This window comes from Ambystoma mexicanum, chromosome 4q (assembly GCF_040938575.1).
Source record: "Ambystoma mexicanum isolate Mex_15411 chromosome 4q, UKY_AmexF1_1, whole genome shotgun sequence".
Classification (NCBI taxonomy): domain Eukaryota; kingdom Metazoa; phylum Chordata; class Amphibia; order Caudata; family Ambystomatidae; genus Ambystoma; species Ambystoma mexicanum.
In genome coordinates this window covers 1,038,759,301-1,038,783,110 of record NC_090928.1, presented here as the reverse complement: position 1 = coordinate 1,038,783,110, position 23,810 = coordinate 1,038,759,301, and the positions used below count along the sequence as shown (strand labels likewise).

The 23,810-nt window shown below is 49.4% G+C and overlaps 1 protein-coding gene across 3 annotated transcripts in view; it reads left to right on the top strand.

Moving 5' to 3' along the window:
* BPNT1 (3'(2'), 5'-bisphosphate nucleotidase 1) overlaps window positions 1–23,810 on the top strand; it is a 756,164-nt gene that overhangs the window by 348,561 nt on the left and 383,793 nt on the right. For all 3 annotated transcript variants that reach the window (XM_069608587.1, XM_069608588.1, XM_069608589.1), the window contains one exon: window positions 912–1,016. In XM_069608587.1, the coding sequence (XP_069464688.1) occupies window positions 912–1,016 (105 nt within the window). The remainder of the gene's footprint in view (window positions 1–911; window positions 1,017–23,810) is intronic.

The following is a 23,810-nucleotide window of genomic DNA, read 5'->3' as shown; positions in this document are numbered from 1 at the left end:
GAGTTGGGTGGAGGTCTGGAAGTGGGGTATGAGAAGGTGGGCCTCACAGACTGAGGGGGATGTAACGGAAGTGTGTGGCGGGTGGGGGGGTGTAGTACCACGCCTTCCCGAGTCATCCTCCCTGATCCCCAGAGAGGGCGTCTTTCCCACGAGGTCCTCCCGCTGAGCAGCACCCCCAGGGGGACTTTCTGGCAGCTGTCTCCCCTCCCTAGCCTCATGGGAAGGGGCTCCCCCTCGGGGTGAAGTGACGAATCCCGAGATGTCGTCACAATACATTTTACATGGCATGTATTATGGAGCGGACTGAGATTCAAACTTGCAGGATGTGTGCGGTCAAGCACATTTCCAGTCCAAGATACAGTAGCACAGATTGTGTGACTAGAAGAGTAATTCTTACCTTTTCATTTTCATACATTCGTACCTTTACTAATAACCTGGTGGAACTAGGCATGCAACATGAAACTCCTTGGCTGAAAGGTAATCTCCTTTGTGGTTGTTGAACCAGCCAGAAAACTATCGCCTATGAACTATGTTTAGGACCCCGGGTAGCTACCAGCTGGGGAATCCCGCTGCTCCGGGTTATTGCTTATTGTGGATACGCCTGGAATTGTTAAGCTACCAAATAGTAAATTGCTGACTGTGGTTTTAGAAAGACCAATGAATATGCAAATAATATTTATGGAAATGCATTATTTGCATATTGTCCTACATTCATTGACATTCTACAGTTCGTTGAGTTACCATGCCCAGCACACATCCTGGAATATATGCATAAAAAGTGTGTGTGTGTGTTTTTTTGTTTTTTTTTAAATAAGTAATTACTAGTAGAGAAGGGCTCAAACTTTGTTTTTACAGAGTACTTTATTTATTTTTTCATTGCATTAATTGTAAAAATCCCTTATCTATTATAGACTGGAGCTGATGACCTGCAGACCAAAGCAGATCGAATGGTACAAAAAAGCATCTGCACATCGCTGGCACGGAAGTTCCCCCATCTAACAATTATTGGAGAAGAGGTGAGGTTTTTCCCTAATTGGCATCATTTAAATGTTTTAAAGAGCAAATTGGGGTCCCACTGCAACTGGTCATTGAAATGCATTCAACACCATGGATTGTAAAGAGGGGCAAGCAGGTAATATACATGCACAACAACCAATGATTGAACTAGGTGAGGGACCAAGAACGAGACCCCAACACAAGACTCATGGTATTGCTTAAAGACTTTTTAAAATGTATTTGTTTAGTTGAATTAACAACTTTTCAAATATTTTACATATCAATTATCATTCACATGTTACTAAAATTACAATATCAAAATGTGGGTACATAAAACATGAGAAAAAGAAATAAAAACAAAACACAAAGGAGTTGTGAAATAAAAACAAAACACTGCTTCTCAAACATACATAGAATTTCTACCAGTGTTATTCTTATGAACTTTCTACTGGAAGGATTTATGAACTCCACAACTAAGAAGCAAGACACAGCGCCCTGTGTGATCATTCTATGCAAGCAGGTAGTCATTTCACAATATTGCACTATAGCTATTTGTACTGCTGGACGTGGATTTTAAAATAGAAATTGCCGTATTTGATCTTGACCTAAATGGCTTTGCATGGTGAGAACCCTCTTAAAGCATATTTCTCGAACCATTGTTCATGCAGTAGACTCTACTACAAGATGCTGTAGAGTTTCCTTTTCATTTGTATTCAAACAATACGGGCAATAATTTTGTTCCGGTAACATTTTCCTTTTGCACAAAACATCATGTGTGTTCCAAAGGTTTAAACTAAACCTCAAATATTTTGCACGTATGTTAGGGGAGGGGCATTTCACCAGATATTCAGCCATGACTCTGGATCTCTTGGTGCCATACAGGAAGATAGTCAAATCTTTATATCGAGTACAATTTGTTAAATTATCGACCCAATCTAGTTGAAAGATTTTCGTTTTTGCCTGCTCTGGTTTAGTGATCAGCAGATCTATTGTGACAGCTACATCAGCTAAGCTGTTCAGTACATGATTACGCCAAACAACTGGAAACTTGTTTTTCTCCAGCATGGGGTCTGGCATGGATTCACATGCTCATGAATATTCCCCGTCGTCAGGCTGGGAATCCTCGGCAAAGAAATAATCAGTATCAGTTTTGTTTCAGATCTGTTTTTCTTAGTAGTAACCAATCACTGATCTCTGGGTCATACTGCCCCCAGCCAATGACTGCCCTCTCCCTAAGCCCCGCCCCTGGCAGCCATCCTCAGATTTTTACCACATGCTCAAGTGTTGGGAGTCCTCGTGTTTAGTTCTCGAGTTTTTTACTGCGTTTTCACGTTTTTTCAGGAGAATTTCTCATTTTTTCAGTTTAATCGAGCCTCAAGCTCCACCGTTTCTACTTCCGATAACGGGGACCCGTTTCGGAATTCTTCTACACCCCTCAAGGGTGAAGTTTTCGTCGAGTTTACACTTCTTGGAGGATTCCGGAAGATCTGCGGCCTACCTCAAGACATGGCCCAGGACAAAGTGAGCTCGACGCCCGGATCCAAGCTGTTCAGGAGCTGCCCTGGATGCGGATTATATAACGTTTTCAAGGAGGACGAGCATTTGCGATGTCTCTAATGCCTCCATGGGGACAAGACGCATGTGGAGAAGGACTGTGCGTTCTGCAAGAACCTGTCGGAACGGACCAAACAAGATCGTCGTTCCCGCCTCGCCACCTGGCTGGAGAAGGGCACAGCAAGTGAGAAGGCGAAGAAGAAGTCTGAGCGGGCTTCTAAGTCCTTTGAGGGCACCCCGGCGACGGGGGCCCAACAGAAGGCCAAGCACCGCGAGTCCGCGGGCTCCGGGAGCACCGAAAGGTCGGGCTCTTCGATTGCCAAGCAGGGCGCTACTTCCCCGGCACGTTTGACCACGAGCCAGCCCTCTGGGTCGGGGAAGAGGAAGTCCGAGAACCCGGGTAGGCCGCTGGAGCGGACCCGGTCGATCTCGAAGGGGGAGCGAGGCGTTGACCATCCCCGCAAGGCGAAGGCCCAGGACGCACCTAAGGTGGTGAGGGCCTTGATCTACCCGGGTAAGGCCTCTACCGAAGTGGTCTCTGCGACCCCGGCTGAGACTACAATGGAAACGGCCTCTGGGCCCAGAGTATCCCTGCCGCCGCGGAGAGAATCCTCTTTCCAGCCCATCGCTAAGACCCCCGTGAAGCCCCCGTCTGAAAAAGAGGGGCGGGGGCCGGTGGCCGTTAAAGACGCAGAAGCAGCCTCTGAGGAGGAACTGATGGAGACCGAGAGGGGCCTCAACGAAAGGTTCATAAACCTCAACGAGAGGTTCGATCCCAGGGGACGGTCCCTACTGACGTGATCGATGATAGCGACGAGGACAACGAACAGGGCCCACGGGAGCGGCCATCCCGTCCGTCGCAGCCATTGCCCGAGTCCCAGGATAGCTTGGCGGCCATTTTGTTGGCAATCCAATCCTTATGTACCGAGATAAGGACGAGATTACCACGCACCCCGACGGAGGAGCCAGAACCAGGCCCGTCGGGAAGCCCTCCGAACAAGCGGAGGAGAGTCCACCCTGCTCTGCCCCCTCGCCGGGAGAGGATTCGGCAACGGATACGGCGACGGGGACGGACGACGGCGGCGATGACACAGCGGACATCCCGTCGTCGCCTCCCCCGCGGGCGTCCCCAGCCGACGAGGTGGGCTCTTTCCACGCCATGATAACCAGGGCATCCAAGCTCTTCCAGCGCTGCCCTGAAGAACAGAAAAAGGAGGGGTTTCTGTACCAGCGACGAGAGGCTAAGAGGAAGACGGCCCTCGCGGTGCCTTTACTCGACGACATCTGGGACGAGGGGCTTGCTGTCCTCAAGAACCCTACCACGACACCCGCCAAGAGGGACAGGTACGAGAAGAAGTACCGAGTCCCCGATGCCACCCCCTTGTGCCTCAGGGCCCAGCCCACGCCGGACTCGGTCGTCTCGGCAGCGGCTAAGAAGAAGGCAGCGGGCGCCGCGGCTTCAACTTCCACCTCCCCGCCGGACAGCGAGGGTAAGACGAGTCATCTCGTCGGCGACGACGATTAAGGCGGCCAATGCCTTAGCGATCGTGGCCCGCTATGACAGGGAGCTCTGGTTCAAGATAGCTCCCCTGCTAGATTTCCTGCTGGATGACAAAAGGGCGGAGGCCCTAGAGATTCTGCAGGAGGGCGAGATGGCGTCGGATCACGCCATTACGGTGGCAACGGACATTGCCGATACGGATTTCGCCAACTGGGCAACGGAGTTTGCCTCCGACGACGAGGATGGCTCAAGACGACAGACTTTCGCCAGGACATCCAGACCAGAGTGTTGGACATGCCGTTCGACAGCAACAACCTCTTTGGTTAGGCAATGGATGAGTCTCTACAGGCCATCAAGACCGACTCGGAGACGGCCCGGGCCCTTGGGGTGCTTCAGCAGCGACGGCCCCTTCGGAGCTCTGGGGGCAGACAGGGTGCCTCCAAAGGATCCAGCGGTGGCTCCTCCACCTACCGCCAGGCGGCCCGCTCCTCTTCCCAGGAGGCCTACAGAGGTTGCGGCAGACAAGGGGGTTCCCGCCGTCGTCGCCAAGGAGGCCAAGGCAGCAAGGCCGCCCCCAAGCAAGAATGACCCGGCCGTGTTGTCAGGCCCCCACCGAAGCACCCCGGTGGGAGGCCGGCTGACGAAGTTCGTTGGCGTGTGGGAGTCCATCTCCACCGACCGTTGGATGTTGGACACCCTGGCCAACGGGCACTCGCTGGAATTCCAAAAGAAGTGCCCTTGCATTCCTCCCGTGGCCAGGAAGAAAAATCACGTCCCTCAACTGCTGTTGGAGGTAAGGGCGATGCTCAAGAAAGGTGCCATCGAGCTTGTCCCCAGAAGGCTCCGGGGCTCTGGAGTGTACTGAAGGTACTTCCTCGTCAGGAAGAAGACAGGCGGTTGGCGCCCCATCCTGGACCTGCGCCGCTTAAACAAGTACATCAAGGCACAGAAATTCAGGATGGTCACCCTCCAGCACGTGCTGGGACAGCTGGAGGAAGGCGACTTCCTATCGTCGCTGGACCTGGAGGATGCTTACTTCCACATCCCCATTCTAAGAAGGCACAGGAAGTTCCTCAGATTCGTGGTTCAAGGACGCCACTACCAATTCAGAGTTCTACCGTTCGGATTAAAGTCGGCACCCAGGGTTTTCACCAAGTGCCTTGCACCAGTGGCGGCGCGGCTGCCCCTGCAGGGGATCCACGTCTACCCCTACCTGGACGACTGGCTAATCCGGGCAAGGTCAAGGGAACTCACCGTCGATCATACGGCGAGGACCGTCCGGTTGCTCACGGAGCTGGGGTTCTCCATCAACTACCCCAAATCCCACCTGGTTCTGTCGCAAGTAGCACTGTTTTTGGGGGCGAAGCTCGATACAGTGGAGCAGTTGGTCTCCCCTTCAGAGGAGAGGACCAATACCATCCTGGGCAAGGTACGGCGACTGTTAGCCACGGACGTGGCAAGGGTGAGGTCCATCAAGTCCCTTCTCGGGATGATGTCCTCATGCATCTTCCTTGTACCCCTTTGCAGACTTAGGATGCGTCCGCTGCAGGAGTTCCTCGACGCACGCTGGTTTCAGGCAGGGGGCTGATTCGAGGACAGGATCCCCCTCGACGAGGAGTTCCGTCGGGCGATCCTATGGTGGGGCACCCGGGCTCACCTCACGACGGGCACGGACTTTCAAACCCCGGCGTTTCAGGAGACGGTGACTAAGGACACCTCTCCGGAGGGTTGGGGGGCCCACACCGGAGATCTCCATGCAAGAGGCCTTTGGCTCCCGGAGGAGAGGTTTCTTCACATCAACATCTTGGAGCTCTGTGCAGTGTTCTGGGCGCTCAAGTCGTTCCTCCAGTCCCTCAAGGACAAAGTGGTGAGGATCTTCACCGACAACACCACCACAATGTTCTACATACGGAAGCAGGGGGGCACCAGATCCCCAACCCTATCCAAGGAGGGCCAGGATCTGTGGCACTGGGCCGTCGCCCATTGGATGTTTCTGGTTCCCTTCCACCTGGCAGGAATAAAAAACACCATCGCCGACTCACTCAGCAGGGAGCTACGCTCGTGCCACGAGTGGGAACTGCGCCAGGATGAAGTGGATCGACTTCCGACGATGGGGCAAACCCCAGAGCGACTTGTTCGCGACGGCGACGAACTCCAAGTGCCAGATGTTTGCCAGCTGGTTCCCCCAGCCGAGGAGCATGGGCGATGCTTTCTCGTTCCCTTGGGACGGCCTATTTCTATACGCGTTCCCTCCATTGTTGTTGCTGCTCCGCCTCATCAACCAGCTCAAGAAGTCCAGGTGCAGGATGATCCTCGTCGCACCGGCGTGGCCGAGGCTGATCTGGTTCCCGGACCTTCTGGACTTGTCAACATCCCCGCCAGTCAGGCTGCCGGCGGACGCGGATCTTCTCTCCAGAGAAGGAGGCGCCATTCTACACCACGACCCACAGTCACTGAACTTGCAGTCCTGGCTCCTGCAGCACTAGAGTTTGGAGGGTACGATATCCTGGCTGATTGCAGAAGCTTCTTGCAAAGGCCAGCAGGGCGTCCTCAACTCTCAAGTGTACGGTCATAAATGGAAGAGGTTCTCTGTCTAGTGCCGTGCACAGAAGATTAACCCTCTGTCGATTACGGCCCCTCAAGTGCTGCCGTACTTACTGTCGCTGGCCAAAGCTGGACTGGCTCATTCCTCCATAAAAATACATCTGGCTGCCATCTCCCGATATACCAGGACTACGGGACGGGCGTCCTTGTGGTCTCATCGCCTGGTAAAGGAATTTCTGAAAGACTATTACGATCATTCCCGCCGGTGAAGGCCCCTGTCCCGGCGTGGGAACTTAATGTGGTGCTGACCAGGCTCATGGGGGCCCCATTCGAGCCTATGCATTTGGTGCCTTTGAAGTTCCTGTCACGGAAGACAGCGTTCCTCGTAGCTATCACCTCTGCACGATGAGTGGGAGAGAATCAGGCCTTATCTTGCAAGCCTCCATACTTGACTTTTCATGACACGAGGGTGGTGCTGAGGACGCAACCCTCCTTCATGCCCAAGGTGCTGTCGGACTTCCACCTCAACGAGCCCTTGGTGTTGCCTGTTTTCTTCCCGTTGCCTTTGACGCCGGCCGAGAGGACTTTGCACTCGCTGGATGTAGCTAGAGCGTTGAAGTTCTACGTGGACCGCACGAAGAGTTTTCGGAAGACGTCACAACTGTTTGTGAACTTTGGGTCTGTGAATCAAGGGAAGGCTCTCTCGAAGACTTCCATTTCCAGATGGCTCTACGGCTGCATTATGCATTGTCACCGGTTGGCAAATCAACTGCTGCCCGGCCGTCCGAGAGCCCATTCGACCAGAGCGATCGCTGCTACCACGGCGTTCCTGGCTGGTGTGCCCCTGCTGGACATCTGCAGGGCTGCTACGTGGATGTCGACGCACACCTTCACAAGATTCTACTGCGTCGATCGGGACTCCAGGGAGGAGTCCAGGGTCGGCCAAGCAGTGCTGCGCAACATGTTCACCTAAGGTGAGCCTGGTGAGGAGGTAAGAGATGCTTAATGTTGAGTTGTTGTATTGCTTAATGTTGAGCCTTTGCCACCTCCCGTGGTTGTGCATGTGTATACTGCTATGTATTCTTTTATTCATGAGCATGTGAATCCATGCCAGACCCCATGCTGGAGAAGGAACAAGTTACTTACCTGTAACTGTTGTTCTCCAGCATGGGTCTGGCATGGATTCAAATGCGAACCCTCCCGCCTACCCCTCTGCGGCTCTTCACTTGATCATACTGCCACTTTGCTTGCTACCAAATCTGAGGATGGCTGCCAGAGGCGGGGCTTAGGGAGAGGGCAGTCATAGCCTGAGGGCAGTATGACCCAGAGATCAGTGATTGGTTACTACTAAGAAAGACAGATCAGAAACAAAACTGATACTGATTTTTTCTTTACCGAGGATTCCCAGCCTGACGACGGGGAATATTCATGAGCATGTGAATCCATGCCAGACCCATGCTGGAGAGCAACAGTTACAGGTAAGTAACTTGTTCCTTGGCACAAGGGGTTGCCAAGCATGGAGGTGCTGTGCTGGGCTTGTAAGACTAGTCATTGATTCCCTTAAAGGGACAATGCTGATGGTGCATTGCCAAGCTTGTGGGAGAGGGTGGAATAGATGAAGGCATGCTATCCCTGGGCCATGCATTGCACCCAGCCCCATGGGTTAACCCTTCCCAAACCCCTAGACCGAAGCAGGGCTTTTGATCTGAGACCACCGTGACCAGGCGAAGACCAGGAAAAGTGCATGCGATACATGAAACCCAACTCTCTACGACTAGCTTTTATTTTACTGCTAGGAGACATGAGCCCAAGGGAAAAGAGGAATGGAGTGAGGGATTAAAGTTCTTAAGGAAACTGGAATTGTGCGTCTTCTGAATCATACTTTGAGAGTCTCGAGTTATCTGTTAATTCCTCAGCTGTGACACACCAAAGATACTGGGTGGTGGCCACTGGCTGAATGTTGAGTATTAAAGCCTGATAAAAAAGACTGCAGAAGGGGTAAGAAATACTTGCTAGTAGAAGTATGTTGAAAGGTATCCATGTTTAACCAGGAGGGCGTCGCAATGCTAGATGGTGAGACTATGCCTGGAAATGACCTTCAAGCAAGAGAAAGTACTTGGTGGTTATGTTCCACGTTGCTAGCAGGGTACTATATTCCTTGGACTGAGTTTTCTAATAGCGAGAAATGCATTATATCCCTTAAATAGCGTACTAGAGAACCTGGGGAAGAGCGATCTTCCCATATTTCATTCATGTAGACACTTTTGGGTAGACTCATCTTGACACCTTTTCGATTAGAGCTCCTTATTCCTTCTAGTTCGATTCCTTAGACCCTATAGGCATTAATCCCACTCATCCTGACAAGGCTGGTAAGTGTTTTGTACTGCACATTTTATCCTGTGTGTGTTCTGTTGATCCAATGCCACAACCACAGCAACCAACCTAGGTTGAGGCCCCTGGTTGCTATTCCCTCTTTATTGTGAGTGGAGTCCACAGAGGCTTCTGCCTGACACCCGCGAGATACACATTGTGCAGATGCGGAGTCTGGGACACAGCGCAGCGGCACAGCATAACAAGACTGCCCCAAGACCTAATATGAAGCCGCGATACAGATAGTAACCCGCCATACACCATAACCCTTTGGGCCCTGCCGCGCAAGACCCACTGACCGGTAATGCCGCATTAATACTGTTGCTTAATTCTACAGATAAGAATTAAGCCAACACTTGGGGAACACTCAATCCCGGTTCAGACCCTACAGCGACGGAGGGGCCTGCAACGGAGGAGACAAGCGTGCACGGCAGGGGTGCCATCCGGAAGCTGTAGCACCTCACTGTGACCTTGGAATTCACTACGGGACCGAAAAAGTGGAAGCTCCCCACAAATCCATCAAACCGTCCCGTGAAATGACAATTAACTACACAGGGTCAGGTAGCTAACCCTGCTGATAGAGGCAACCAGCACATATGTAACTGAGAGCACCTGAACCGTACAGGTCATTGGAGCTGCTGCTTGTCTTGTGTATTTGGGCGATACACATACAAAGGAAGTATAAGATACATTACAAGCACTGGGGTGCGGTCCAGGCCGTGAAGATTATTGGGGCTGCTGTGCCTATGCCTACGGACAACCTGGGTTGGCGGACACAGCCGCAACTCATTGGTGCAACAATAACAACGATGGATCAGTCCATACAGAAAATACCGGCCCAAACGATAGATTAAGGAACAGCAAACCACGCTCAAGCGGTATATACCAGCTACGACCCACAAGGGTAGTACTGCCGGAACTATAAGAAAGAAATAACCTCACAACCACACTAATTACTCTTTGCCCCGGCAGAAGACCCCACAGGGTTGTGTTGCTTCTCCCAGAGCGTGCCGGTGGCACTAGTCCCCGAAATCCCAGTGTCAAACAAAGAAGGACTGAAGCTCGGCCCCTTACAGTATACATCACCTCCTCGGACTACCTGCGCCTGGCCCGGGGCAACCCCCTCACCGGGGCACAGCAGCCTCAACAGACCTGATACAAACTCACCACCCTGCCTGCTACCAGCGCAGGTCTGGCTGGCCTGCACCAAACCCCTTCAGATACCAAAACATTGGGGTCAGCTCCTGGAGAACGACTGCTGAGAGGGAATCCTCCAAGCCTCCCGGCAGTGATGCAACATGACAAAAGGCACTAACACAAACGAGAAGAAAGGCCCAATGGATTCTTTTACTGGCCCTAGACCGACGGTGGCTACCACTCCCCTACAATCCAGCCCCGCATCTACCGAGAGCGACGAGAGCAGCTCCAGAGACGACCACCTACTCCAGATGATGCGAAATGGCTTTTTGGCTATTAACGTGAAGCTGGACAACATAGTGGGAACAATAGGGTCCCTAAAAGCGAAGATACAAAATGAAAGCACTCGCATTACGGAGGCAGAATCACGAATCAGGACTAACGAAGACACACTACAGCGCCACAAACACGCACTGAATACCATGCAAGTGGAGCTGAAGAAAATGACAAATGCGAAGACTTGGAGTCAAGATTGAGGCGCAACAACATCCGTATGGCGGAATTCAGAAGCATTGTGTAAAGGCACCATGGAACCTCCTGAAAGATATGTTTGACCCCTCCAAACTATCCCCACAATTCCTGGTTGAGAGGGCACACCGAGCACTGGCGACCACCCCCCCCCCACTCCGCCTGGCAACGAGTGCACCGCCAAGAACAATTATTGCCTGGCTGCTAAATTACAGGGACCGGGACAAAATTCTAAGACTTGCAAGCGAGAAAGGCACTCTACAATTCGACTCCACTACGATCCACATATACTCTGACTTTGCTACTAGTGTGCATACAAAATGAAGATCCTACGATCCGGTAAAACATTGCTCTGTGCCCGGAAGAAGCCATATTCTCTAATGTTCCCTGCCAGATTGAGGATGCCTCACGGCGGGAAAGCCCATTTCTTCGACATTCCTGCACAGGCACTTTCATACATGGAAGCTTCAATCCCCGCTTCTCCTCGACAACCCCGCCTGGAACCAAATGTACCCAAAAACGATGCAATAAATGGAATGGACGTCAATGACTGAAGGGAACTCTCGACTGGCCAGACAACTCTGTATGACCCGCGCACACAGCAAAGGCGAACAACAAACACAACCCTGGATACGTAGAGCACAGCGGCAGGCTAAAAGGCTCCCGACATGGCTTCCAAAGGTTATTCAGGGGAACATCAAGTTGGGGTAGATGGTGAGGGAGATGGGTGGGATTATAAAAGGTGAAAGGGAATGTTTGGGGTTAAGGTCTTTGTAGATTGGGCGAAGGGTAGCCCTAAAGTTAAGGGAGGAAATTGTAAAATCTGTGGTAGATGGCAAGCAGTTAGTTTTATATGTATGGGCCCAGAGAGGGCACTAAGAACAAAGTACAGACATATGTGAGATTAAGGCAACATGGCATTACACTTTAGAATATTCACTTGGAATGTGAGAGGTATAAACAACCAGATAAAATGAAGAACGTTCTGGGCCTATTTAGACCGACACACTCCCAACATAATAATGTTACAGGAAACCCATGCAACAGACCTCACACACAAACACATGGCGCCGAAATGGGGGAACAATAGATTCTACACTAATTACTCTGCTCAGGCTCCAGGGGTGGTAATAATGATTCACAAGAACGTTGATTTTAAGGCTGGTGCGACAGATAGACCCAGAGGGTAGTTACATTGTGGTGCCAGGGACGATCAACCCCCCAACAAACCAATTATGCTAGTTAACACTAAAGGTCCAACACAGATGACCCGTCATTCTACGTCAACATCGCAACCCTCTTAGGTCAGAATCCTGATATCCTGATAGTGTTGGGGAGGGGGACGGGGGGGATTTCAACACATTAGACCTCGCCTTAGGCAGATCTAGTACTAAACAGAAAACCGTTACCAAAGCCTCCCAGGCCAGTCAACAGATCATGACCCAATTCGGTCTAATTGATGTATGGCGTACGCAACATCCAACATCGGCTGAGTACACCTACTATTCAACTGTACACAACACGTATTCAAGGATAGACTTGTGGCTCCTATCTGTAAACTGGGCCGGCTATGTCCATGAGACCAAGATACTCCCACGAACATGGTCTGACCATTCACCAGTAGTACTTGAAATATGGCAGCGACACTCCACTAGACCACCATATACATGGAGGATGCCCCCGGCTGCACTACTGGATGAATCCCTAGCAGAAACGCTTAGAATTGACATTGAATCATTTTTCACCGAAAACAAGGGCACGGTTGACGATTATGCAGCAATTTGGGAAACATTTAAGGTGTGACTCCGTGGGATAATGATCGCTTCAACATCGGGCACTTTAAAAACAGTAAGACCTAGAAAATCAATATGGGAAGACCACATAACAGTGCACTCCTGTGTTTAATTAAAGGTAACAGACTAAAATTCAGCGAGGTGGCTGACCAGGAATCCTGGCATATGACGCAAAAAGTACAAGCCAAGTGATATGGGGATGGAGACCGACCCGGTTGACTACTCGCAGGAACATCGGCACTTTAAAAACAGTAAGAAGGGAACTTGATGAAACTGAGCAGGAACTCCCTGACCTAGAAAATCAATATGGGAAGACCACATAACAGTGCACTCCTGTGTTTAATTAAAGGTAACAGACTAAAATTCAGCGAGGTGGCTGACCAGGAATCCTGGCATATGACGCAAAAAGTAGAAGCCAGGTTATATGGAGAGGGAGACCGACCCGGTTGGCTACTCGCAGGCATTATTAGAGGGGAGTGGGAAGCACAAAATATCAGCAGGATCACTAAGCCTAATGGCTCCACTACCGTAAACCCAGAAGAAATTAATGAAATGTTCAGGCAATACTACCCAACACTGCAAAATTACACGGACATGGTGTCAAATGAGGCGGTGGGAGAATACCTAGCACATACCAACCTTCCTACACTGGACAGAGAGGCCAGGGAGAAATTGTGTAGCCCAATTACTGAGGAAGAAATTGCTTAAGCAATATCCTCCCTAGCCTCCAGTAAGGCCCCCGGGTATGACGGCATTGGCATTGAACTTTATAAAGTGTATAAGGATATCCTGACTCTAAAGTTACTGAGGGTATAGGAGGAGTCCTGCACTCTATGCGCATTACCACCTTCCCTTAATGAGGCAATTATAATTGTTTTGCCAAAACCAGGACGACTCCCTAATGAAATGTCGTCATACCGCCCACTTTCCTTAATAAACTCGGATGCAAAAATGTCTGCAGAAATGTCTGCAAATAGACTACTACCCTACATGACCATGCTGGTGCACCCGGACCAGTTGGGATTTATCCCGGGCAAATCCACTGCACTAAACCTGAGAAGATTGTTCGGCACAATGGCACAGATCAACCCGGACATCCTGGCAGCGGCAATGGTACTAGACGCCGAAAAAGCGTTTGATTCGGTGTTGTTGAATTTCTTATTCGGTGTCTTTAAATGCTTGGGACTGGGCGAGGGCTTCTGTAAATTTGTCAAATTACTATACAGTAATCCCAAAGCTAGAATAAGAACCAATGGGAACCACTGAACAGAGATAAAGCTAGCAAGAGCTACCCACCAGGGCTGCCCATTGTCCACCCTGCTCTTCGCACTAACCATAGAACCCTTTGCTTGCAGGATTTGGGAACATCATGGACAGGGGAATAAGAATACTGGGGGCCCCACAGGTAATATCGCTATATGCGGATGATAGCTTAATATACTTAACACACACCGAAGAAAACATAGGACCCATACTTGCAGAAATCAATACATTTACCGTGCACTCAGGTTATAGGGTCAACATTTGAAATTCTGAATTATTTCCGTTAACTAATAAGACCTGAAATCGTAAACAAATATACGGGATGAAGTGGAATGAGGAGTCAGTGAAGTATTTGGAAGTCATGGGGGCAAGGTCACAGAAAACTCTGTATGAAAATAAAACACTTTGACTACCTCAATAAACCAGAGAACAAACTCAATCTATGGGGCAAATGCCCTATATCATTAATAGGCTGCATAGCCATTTTGAAAATGATAGTTGCGCCTAAACTCCTTTACTACCATTCCGATATGGCCGGGTAGACCGTTTTTTGAGATATTCTGGAAATTATCAGTAGGGTTTGTGTGGGGCGGGAGGAATGTGCAGCGAAATGGGGGTCCCTTACTACACCATATGACAGGGGAGGACTGGCAGCTCCCGACTATGAGGTGTACTATCTGGCAGCCGAAACCCAATATGCAGCCATGTGGTATAGCCCAGACAATGAACACTCACACGTCAACCTAGAGAAACAATCGGCTGCACCGAGTGACATAAAGACCACCCTCCTATGCGAACACAAACTAGATCCCTGCTCCTTTGATCCACTATGCACCACACTGGATGCATGGAGGCGAGTAATGACCAAATAGAAAATTACTAACCCATACAGTGAACACCTTCCACTCAGGTGCAACCCTAACCGCCCCCCACAATGGATTTAGACATCCAGAACACCTGGAACCGAACCGTGAGATGAAACTGAGTGACCTCTTCCCCTACGGTAGGTTCGTTACACTGACTGTATTCAAGAGCAAACTAGGTGATAACCCAATAATAACCTTACAGTACTTCGGCAGGAGAGCGGCGGTGCGCAGCAAATGGCCATCATACCTGGTAGAACCGGAATCCAACGAGTACATGGAAATGATTATTCAATCAAATTGCAAGCGGAAACTACTTGCGAAACTATATTGTTGCAACAGGGTATGCCATATCATAGCACCCTAAGAGAGAAATGGGAAGGAGACACAGGGACAACAATAGATTCAAAAAACATTTTTTTTTTTAGATATATATTTTTTTAAACAATTTTATTGATTTATTCAAACAAAAACAATACAAACCAAACATGCAGTACATATATCAACAGTGCATTAGTACAATTCTTAATTTCAGTCACTGCTCCCCTTATCCCACCCCCCAACACACGCCTATTCCTTCTCACACCCTACTTCTGCAACACACGGCAGGATCTCCTTTTCTGCAGGTCCTGTCAGATCTTGTATCGATCCAAACAACTCCGCTATTGGTGATTTCCAGGCCATCAGGGTTCCCGCCTCCTCCTCTCCCCCTACATTGCTCGCCTCTTGCCATACCATGGTTTCTGCTTCTGCCCATTTCTGCAACTCTTTCCACCAAACCTCCACCCGTGGTTTGTGACATGTCTTCCATCCTGTGGCAATCCTCCTTTTTGCGAGCACGTATGCTAGGTCTTTCAATTAAATAACATGCTTTAGTTTCTGCGATCTGGGGAACCCCCCCCCCAGCAAGCAGGCCCAGACGGTATCTATAATAATCATGACCCCTTTCTCCGCCAGTTTCTGTGCTACTTCACCCCAGAATCGTTCAATAACCGGGCATGACCAAAACATGTGCACCATGCCAGCCTTTTCCTCGTCGCACTTGGGACATGCTTGTCGTCCTGCATTAGCAAACCTAGATATCCTCTGAGGTGTCATATATGCTCTGTGCGTAATATATAGTTGTATCTGTTTTAATCTCGCATTCCTTGACATCTTCTTATGGTACCCCAGGGCTCGTTACCACATCCCGTCCTCTATCGGGGCTCCTACTTCCGCTTCCCAGTCCAGCCTTAATTGCGTTAAGTCCTTCCAAACCTTAGGCATCATCATCTCGTACAGTCTAGAGGTCTTGTGCCCCCCTTGCGCTATGTCATATAGTGTATCTATGGTAGCATCTGGTTCTTCCAGTACCGTTTCGGGCCACTTTCTTCTAATTCTCTGCACCATTCTGTGATACGTAATATATTGGCCCGTGTGTAATCCCATTTCTTCTCCCAGTGCTCCAAAATCTACAATGGTACCCTCTCGCCAAATATATCCCATAGTCACTAGCCCAACCGATGCCCAGTGGTTCCTGATTATCATCCTAAGCTCTTATCTCCCCCTGCCAGTGCAACTAGTGGTAACTGCGGGGAGCACGGAAATGGGTTCTCCATCATCCAGCATGCCCGGCGCCACATCTTCCACCCAAGTGTCATCATCCTGGGACGCCCTTCCAATTCTGTCTCAGGCAGCCAGATCATCTCTCGTAAGTAAAATGGGGCACAATCGTGTCCAAACAACCTGGATTCAGGGGTCACTTCATCTGAGAGCCATTTGGTGAAATACTGCAGTTGGCTTGCCACATAATAGACCTCAAAATTAGGCAGTTTTATCCCCCCTTTCTCATAAAAATTCTGCAACTTCCATAGTGCCACTCTATTTCGCCTGCCATGCCACAGGAAATCCCTACACATACTGTTCAATTTAGTGAAAAACTTCTTAGGTATCAAATATGGTATATAATAGTGCAGGGGCCTAGGCAAGACCACCATCTTTAGCATTGCCCCACGTCCCATCATTGCTAGGGGCAACTTCATCCAGAATTTCATACAATTTTCGATTTTCTTAACAGCTATCTCCGCGTTGTGCCTATGTTCCTCTTCCACTGTATGGTACATGTCTATCCCCAGATAACGGAAATTACTCACCGCCCATGGTATTTGTAACACCGGTAACTGTCCCACAGGGATCCCTCTATAACCGCTTAACGGGAAAATGCTATATTTTTGAGGATTCACCGCTATACCAGACAACCCAGCATATCTTTCCATCACTTCCAAGATGTACTGGAGATTTTCCTATGGGTGCCTCAGGTACAGTAGCAAATAGTCCACATATAAAGAGATCAAATGTAGTTCCCCACCCACCGCGATGCCTATAGTATTGTATTGTTGTCTAAGGTATATTGCTAGGGGTTCCAGGGCTAGTATATAGAGCATTGGAGACCATGGGCATCACTGTCTGGTGCCTCTGCGAAGTTTCCATCTTTCAGATATCACTGTTCCAGTTCTAACTCTGGACAATGGTTCACTATATACCATCTTTGCCCACTGTATATATCCAGGCCCCATTCCATAGCCTGCCAGGGCCGCTAGCAGCCATGGCCACTTGACCAAATCAAAAACCTTTACTGCGTCTAAGGACACAATAGCCATTTCACCCTCATCCTCACACCCCAGTTCAACCACCCTTTGGAGATGTCTGATTATGAGTTATATTCCTGTTCGGGACATAGCCTGTCTGGTCGGGATGAATTAGTTTGCCAATAACTTTCCGCAGTCTCTGTTTGCCAAGACAGCCGTCAACATCTTGCTGTCTTGGTTCAACATCGACAAACGTTTGTAGGAACCACAGCTACGCACAGGCTTATTGGGCTTAGAAAGCAGTATTATAATCACTTCTCTGAGTGACTGTGGCAGACGTCCCAGCTCAAACGCTTCATTTAGCATTTCTAACATTGGGGGAAGCATTTCTTCTTTATATACTTTATAAAATTCACTTGGGAACCCGTCGGCCCCCGGGGTCTTACTAGTGGGCAGCTGCCTCACCACCTCTGCTAACTCCTCCAAAGTAATCGGTGCATCCAGCTCCTCTCTTTCTTCAGCGCTTATCTTTGGCAATCCTATGTCCTCCAGTGTTTCTCTAATCGTCCCATGACCATTTCTTCCCTCATCCTCGTATAGTAACCTATAATAATCCACAAACTCCTGATTGACTCCCTCTTGGGTATCAGCTTCAATGCCATCTTCTCTTTTTATTGTTACAGGGACAACAATAGAGGAACGTAAATGGGAGAAAATGTGTAGCTTGACCAGGGAGGTATCGCTCAATGCTCCACTACGGTTCATACAGTACAAAGTGCTTAATCGGCTACACTACACACCCAGACACATAACTAGTTTTAACCCGCAACAGGCATAACTATGCCCAAAATGCAACTCGGAAGACGCTGATACCATACACATGTTTTGGAGCTGCCCCCAAAGAGCGGAATACTGGCACCACATTGCTTTGACACTACACAAAATGGTGGACATACCCCTGACGCCTCTCCCTTTAAAATATCTAGTGGGCGATAGGCAAGGCGGATAGCAAAACCCTCAGACTGTTTAACCTTGGCTGTATTATAGCCAAGAAATGTATATTGCAAAAATGGAAAGCAAGGGAAGCACCAACATTGAAGTAATAGTATAATGAAATGGTGCATGTGAATGATAGCGAGGAAAACTACATACAAACTGTAATATCTACGCCCAGACCCAAAGACATATGGGCCCCACACCGTTCTCTCATGGAGAAATTGTCCGTAAATAATGTCTGAGGACTTAAGGATGTAACAACATGATGGAAAACAGTACAAGCGCAAGGTCATATGATTGAATGTACTTAATATCCTGATAGTCCCTCTCCATGGGTTGTCTGAATTTCTGATCTTTTTACCCTTTTTTAAGTCCACACCAGGTACACGCCATGTACTGTCTTTGGGGTCTCCACCAGGGAATCACGTGGTGCTCTCTCTGCTTAGCTACCTTCTGGTTTTCACCCCTCCCTGGGGTCTCGGGTCTCTGATTCCTCTCAGCCCACCTTGGGCTCTGGTTGCTCTCAGCCCATCTTGGGGTCAGATTTGTGTTACCCTGCCGTGGGGGATTTGGTTTCTGTTAGGAAGAATTCTCAAAATGTGCCAATTCCTTCCCCCTTAGAGCCCTCCAGCTCTTTTGCCGAACTTTGGGACTTTGAACTTTTCAATTCAATGTGTTTTCTGTGTTTGTTTGTTTTTGAATTGTGGAGTCTGACCAACTCCATAGGCATCATCTTTTCATTTGTGTCACACAGCACCCACACTGCAGTGGCACAGGGAAATCTTTTCAGGCTTCCCCAAGGTTTAAATACCTTCTCTGGAATGAACTACTGTTTCCCAGAGTAAGTAAAGTGAAATTGACTTTACTAGTCTTTTGAAATTCTTAGACCCAGCACCCCCTATCTTACAATAGATTGCTAGAGGGGTTACTTAGTATCCCCTGTGTCTAGATACTCATGTAGCAGTCAAATGCTACCCTTTTCTCTCGAAATAGGTGGTGGCAGTGGTTTTACAACGAACTACCATGATTTTTCCCGATCGTGAACACTGGTAGCGTTAAATCGCGGGAGCCATGTTTTTCAAGATGGTGTCTGAACCTCCTCTGTAAAAACAGGTCCCGGTCTTCTTTTTTCGCCATTCCTTTGTGGAAAGGTCCTTCTAGAGTTTTGCTCTGCGCACCAAACCAGGTTTGGTTCCTTTGTTGATTTAGTCTTTGGCGGGCTTCAGGGGTAAAGACCGTCTCTGGTGCCCGAGTGTCTGGGGTGGGCAGGAAGTAAGGGAGGTGCCCGAAACTCCCTGTGCTTAGTCTCCTAGGAGACCCAAATGCACTGTGTGGTGATTGGCTAGGCTGGAATGAATGGGAGAGAACTGTATAAAAGGCGAGTCTCTTGGCTTGGAAGGCAGAGTCGACCACTGGAACGAAAGAACCGAAGACAAGCTTGAAGAGGACGGCTGCAACTCCTGGACCATTGGTTTGCCCGGTGAAGCCCTGCTGCAGGTCTGAATCGCTTACTTCATCTCGACAGAGAAGCCCTGCAAAGACGACTTCTCCCTTTGAGTTGGTGGGACCAATCAACTCGACACTAAGCCACCTGGATACCATTCTCGGAGCTGGTTGTATTTTCCTCAGAGTGCTGCAGGAAACCAAATAACCAGGGAGAGGGACACCAGCTTGTGTTGTTGACTTCAGCTACCGGAATTGAAGATTTGCCAGTTGCCAGCTTTTTTACCTGTCGCAGTGCGGTGCAGGAGTCCTCCGAAGTCCTCCCTCTTGTCCCCACGACTAAGGCCCAGAAACAGCCAGATCTGCAGGAACTGCCAGGAACAGAGTTCACCAGCTGCATCTTTTTCTTCATTTGTAAAGGTACTGTAAAACCAGACTGAGTACTTACCTCTCGCAGCGAAAGTGCTTGAAACTTTCCCCAACTCACAGGCGTAATCAGCTTGTGACCCAACATATGATTCTTCTTGCTATAAACTATTCCTAAGAACTTTTGCAGAGACTTTACCATGTATCTACCAGAACTGCTTTGTCCTATACAAGACTTTAGTCCATTAACTTTGGCCTAGCCTATTGAATTGAATTGACTCTTCTGGTGAACTCAAAATATCTGCACTGCCTAAGAAATAACTGTATTCTTTTTATCTTCTGATAACCTATGCCCTTTTGCTCCTCCTTCAAAGTATTCTGAATGCCTCAGAAACTGAGTGTAAAGTACTGAAGTATATTTGTGTGTGAGGGGGGCGTGGCTATCTAGCCATAGTGTAGGACGTGCCTTGCCAAGCGGCTCCTGTGGATCCGACATTGATCCGAAATATTGCGCTGAAAAAATGACCCACGTTCTTCAGAAATGAAAGCAGAGGCGTCGGAAGAGGTGCCCCGCAACAACTGAAAAAAGCAAGTGAATCGGGTGAAGGATTATGAAGTAAAAGGACTTTTAAGAATGCAGCCGTACAGAAACAAAGAAACACAAGATGGCGGACAACAAAGGGAATTGAAGCCGCGGCCGCAGATGTAAATGAATAGATCCGTGCGGCGGAGATTAAGGAAAAGGGACAGGCATTCAGCATTCGCGCGGCGCTTTGTCAGTACATCTGCTTTCCTGTAACATTATGAGCAGCATTCACTCATAGAAAACAGCGTCCTGTGATACTGAGGCCAATTACGGGACTCGGAGCGGCGGAGTGATCTGCACGGCAGATACTCTAGCCGCGTTCCGTGAACTTCGGTGACAGCAGCGGCGGAGTTTAAGACACGAATGGAACATCCTGAGCGGCCGCACATGTAGCAACATGTGTAGAGCCGGCTGAAAGGAAACATTGTTGTTCTAAGTAAACAACGGTGAAAGAGCCGCGCTGTGCGATTGGAGGAGCCAGCGCGGCTTGCATAATACATTCCCACTTGTAATTACACGGGGGAGCCGAGATAGGAAACCGAACATAACGTTTCCCTGCCATCACATGGGAGGGAAGAAGTACCCCATATAAATGAAGTGCCATACTGGTGTCCAGGGGATATGGGCGCCGGACGCCAGCTACTTGCTCAACTGAAGGAGGGAGTGCTTCCCTACTCTGCTGGGGGACATATGCCCACGTAACTAATTTAGCATTGCCCTCCCAGAGAGAAAATGGGACCCATGCAATAAGTTCGGATCCACGTTGGCACGCTGTTACGCAAGAATACACAGCATTGGGAAACACTCGCATGATAGGTAATTGGACTGAGCAAGAATCTAGTTTATCCTGTGCATTTGCTGGATGACAACACTAAAAGAATAAAGGCGGCAGGCAAGCTAAATGCCGACATTGGATAAGGGCCCTCATCGAGGTGATCACATGGCAGCAGGTACCATATGAGCCCGAGGCGCAGCTGCGGTGGAGAAGGAGGTGCATCTAATGGCCCTAGGAAACAAGCGAGCAGGCCATTGATTACCACGGCTGTAGAAACATTGTATGCAGGGTCGAGCCAGATCAATGATGGTACCCGCAGGACCTGCATGAACACCAACACAGGTGCACAATGTATAGAACGTGCAGACGACAAATGGTCCTGCCAAGAGTCAGAGAAGGTCTATAGGAAGAAGTAACAACGGTTGAGGACTTGGGAGGACACAACCCACTCGGAACACAGCACAGCGCATACCAACATTTACTGCAGCCCTCTGAGGACAACGCTCCCAAGCTCCAACTGTCCCTGTGGCGTCACAGAAGAACAGGGAAGCAGAACTTGCACGCTACGGAAGAGCTGGACCTGGATATACAAGCAGGGTTACGTGATGTCGATAAGAGGAGTTAAGGCCAAGAGCAAGCAACCCACAATGGACGTCTTTGCCAAGACGCAACAGACTCCTACCGCTCCGGCATAAAGCGCTGCGGCTGCATCCATAGAAGGTACCCCGGCAAAAGAAAAATGCCTGATCCTAGCAGCTATAACAGAGTTGAAAACCTCATGGGGGGACAGCAATGGCGGACCTAAGAACTGCTTTGGAAACCAAAATAGATGCAGTAGGAATAGAGGTCGCCCTGCTGCGACAAGATGTGAGAGCACTGGCAGAAAGAACAAGTGGTCTAGAGAGTGCTGTGAAAACCAACACAGAAACCAGCTCGAGAAATGCAAAGGAGGTCCATATACTGAAGCAGCAGGTGGCTAACCTCGAGAACCGAGCAGAGGAAGCTGAAGGAAGAGCGAGGTGAAACAACATATGCGTGGTCGGCCTGCCGGAGGGTGAGGAAGGCCAGGACCCCACGGACTATGTGGAGAATATGATCCTGCAAGAGATAGGGGCTGACAGGCTCTCACAGGGATTTACTGTTGAACGAGCACACAGGGCCTTGATGAGGAAACCACGGCCCGGGGCCCCCCCTCGGGCAATAATTGCAAAGATCCTGAACTACAAAGATGGAGAGAAGATCTTGGAGTAATTTCGTAAAGGTTGGAGTACTTTCGTAAAGGTGGAATGATAGAAAGGGCATCTGCAACCATCACAGCGTATCCTGATTACACCATGCTGGTGTAGAGGCCGCGTTACAGCTATGTGGCGGTCAAGAGGAGACTGCGCACGGCTGGAATCAAGTACATGGTTTTGTATTATGCAAAGCTTAAAGTCCTGCATAAAAATAGAGCGTATTTTTTGATACCCCAGAGGAAGTGGCGGCATGGCTGGACTTGCAGGGCTGTCGGGAGCGAGATGGGGAGCAGGATCACAAGGAGCACGATAAGTGATGGGGATATTTCATGCATAATGAAAGGATAAGTGGGGGGGGAGTCCCGGAAGAGACTTTGGCACAGATAACAGGGGAGGGGCAGAGACGGATAACATTGAAATTGTATTATGATACTCTTGGACTCGTTGAACTTGTTGGACTGGAATATAGAGTATACAATACAGTAAACTGGGTAGCACTAAGCGTGGCAAACTTGAAGTAAACAGGAGCAGCAGGATGAAGGCAACCTATCCCCAGGAAGTAGTAGTAGGACAGCCACTAGGGCGACTTTACCCTGCTGAGCTGCGAGTACAGGCTATTGCCAGAAAGGGCTAGATGCGGGGGTGCCTGAGATCCAGGGATGGAGCTGGGCAAAAGTTAGGGAGGGTATTGTTGGGGCAGGGCAGGGAAGGGAGGTGGGAGGGAGGGAGATTTGGGTGTGTGTTTGTGTTTTTAGTTGGGGGAAGTTTAAGTTGGGAAACAAGCCTATATAGAAGGGAAATACACTTGGATTTGGACTGCACTGGTGGGGGGAGGAGTGGGACTCAGCCATGGGGGATCTTAAAATAATTACTTGGAATGTCAGAGGGCTCAATAGCTATTTAAAGAGGAATAAGGTTATGCTATACCTACGCAGACAGAAAATAGATATAGCCCTGTGGTGGGCTCATCATATTCGGCTTATGCTAGGGGAGTGATCATCTGGGTTGCGCCGCATGTCCCGTTTCAGCTGTTAAAGACGATAGTTGAAACGGACGGGAGGATGGTCATAATGAGAGGATTGGTGGAAAACAGGGAGATAAGCATTATAAATACGTATGCCCTGAATCAAAACACGGCGGCATATTTTAGAACCCTGTGTAGCAACCTCAGTACGTGTGTGGGGAGGGCGGTGATTTGGGGAGGAGACTTTAATTGCGTACTTAACCCTAAGGTAGACGGATCAGATGGGAAAATGGATAGACCCGCCCCAGCCGCTAAAGCACTGCAGACAC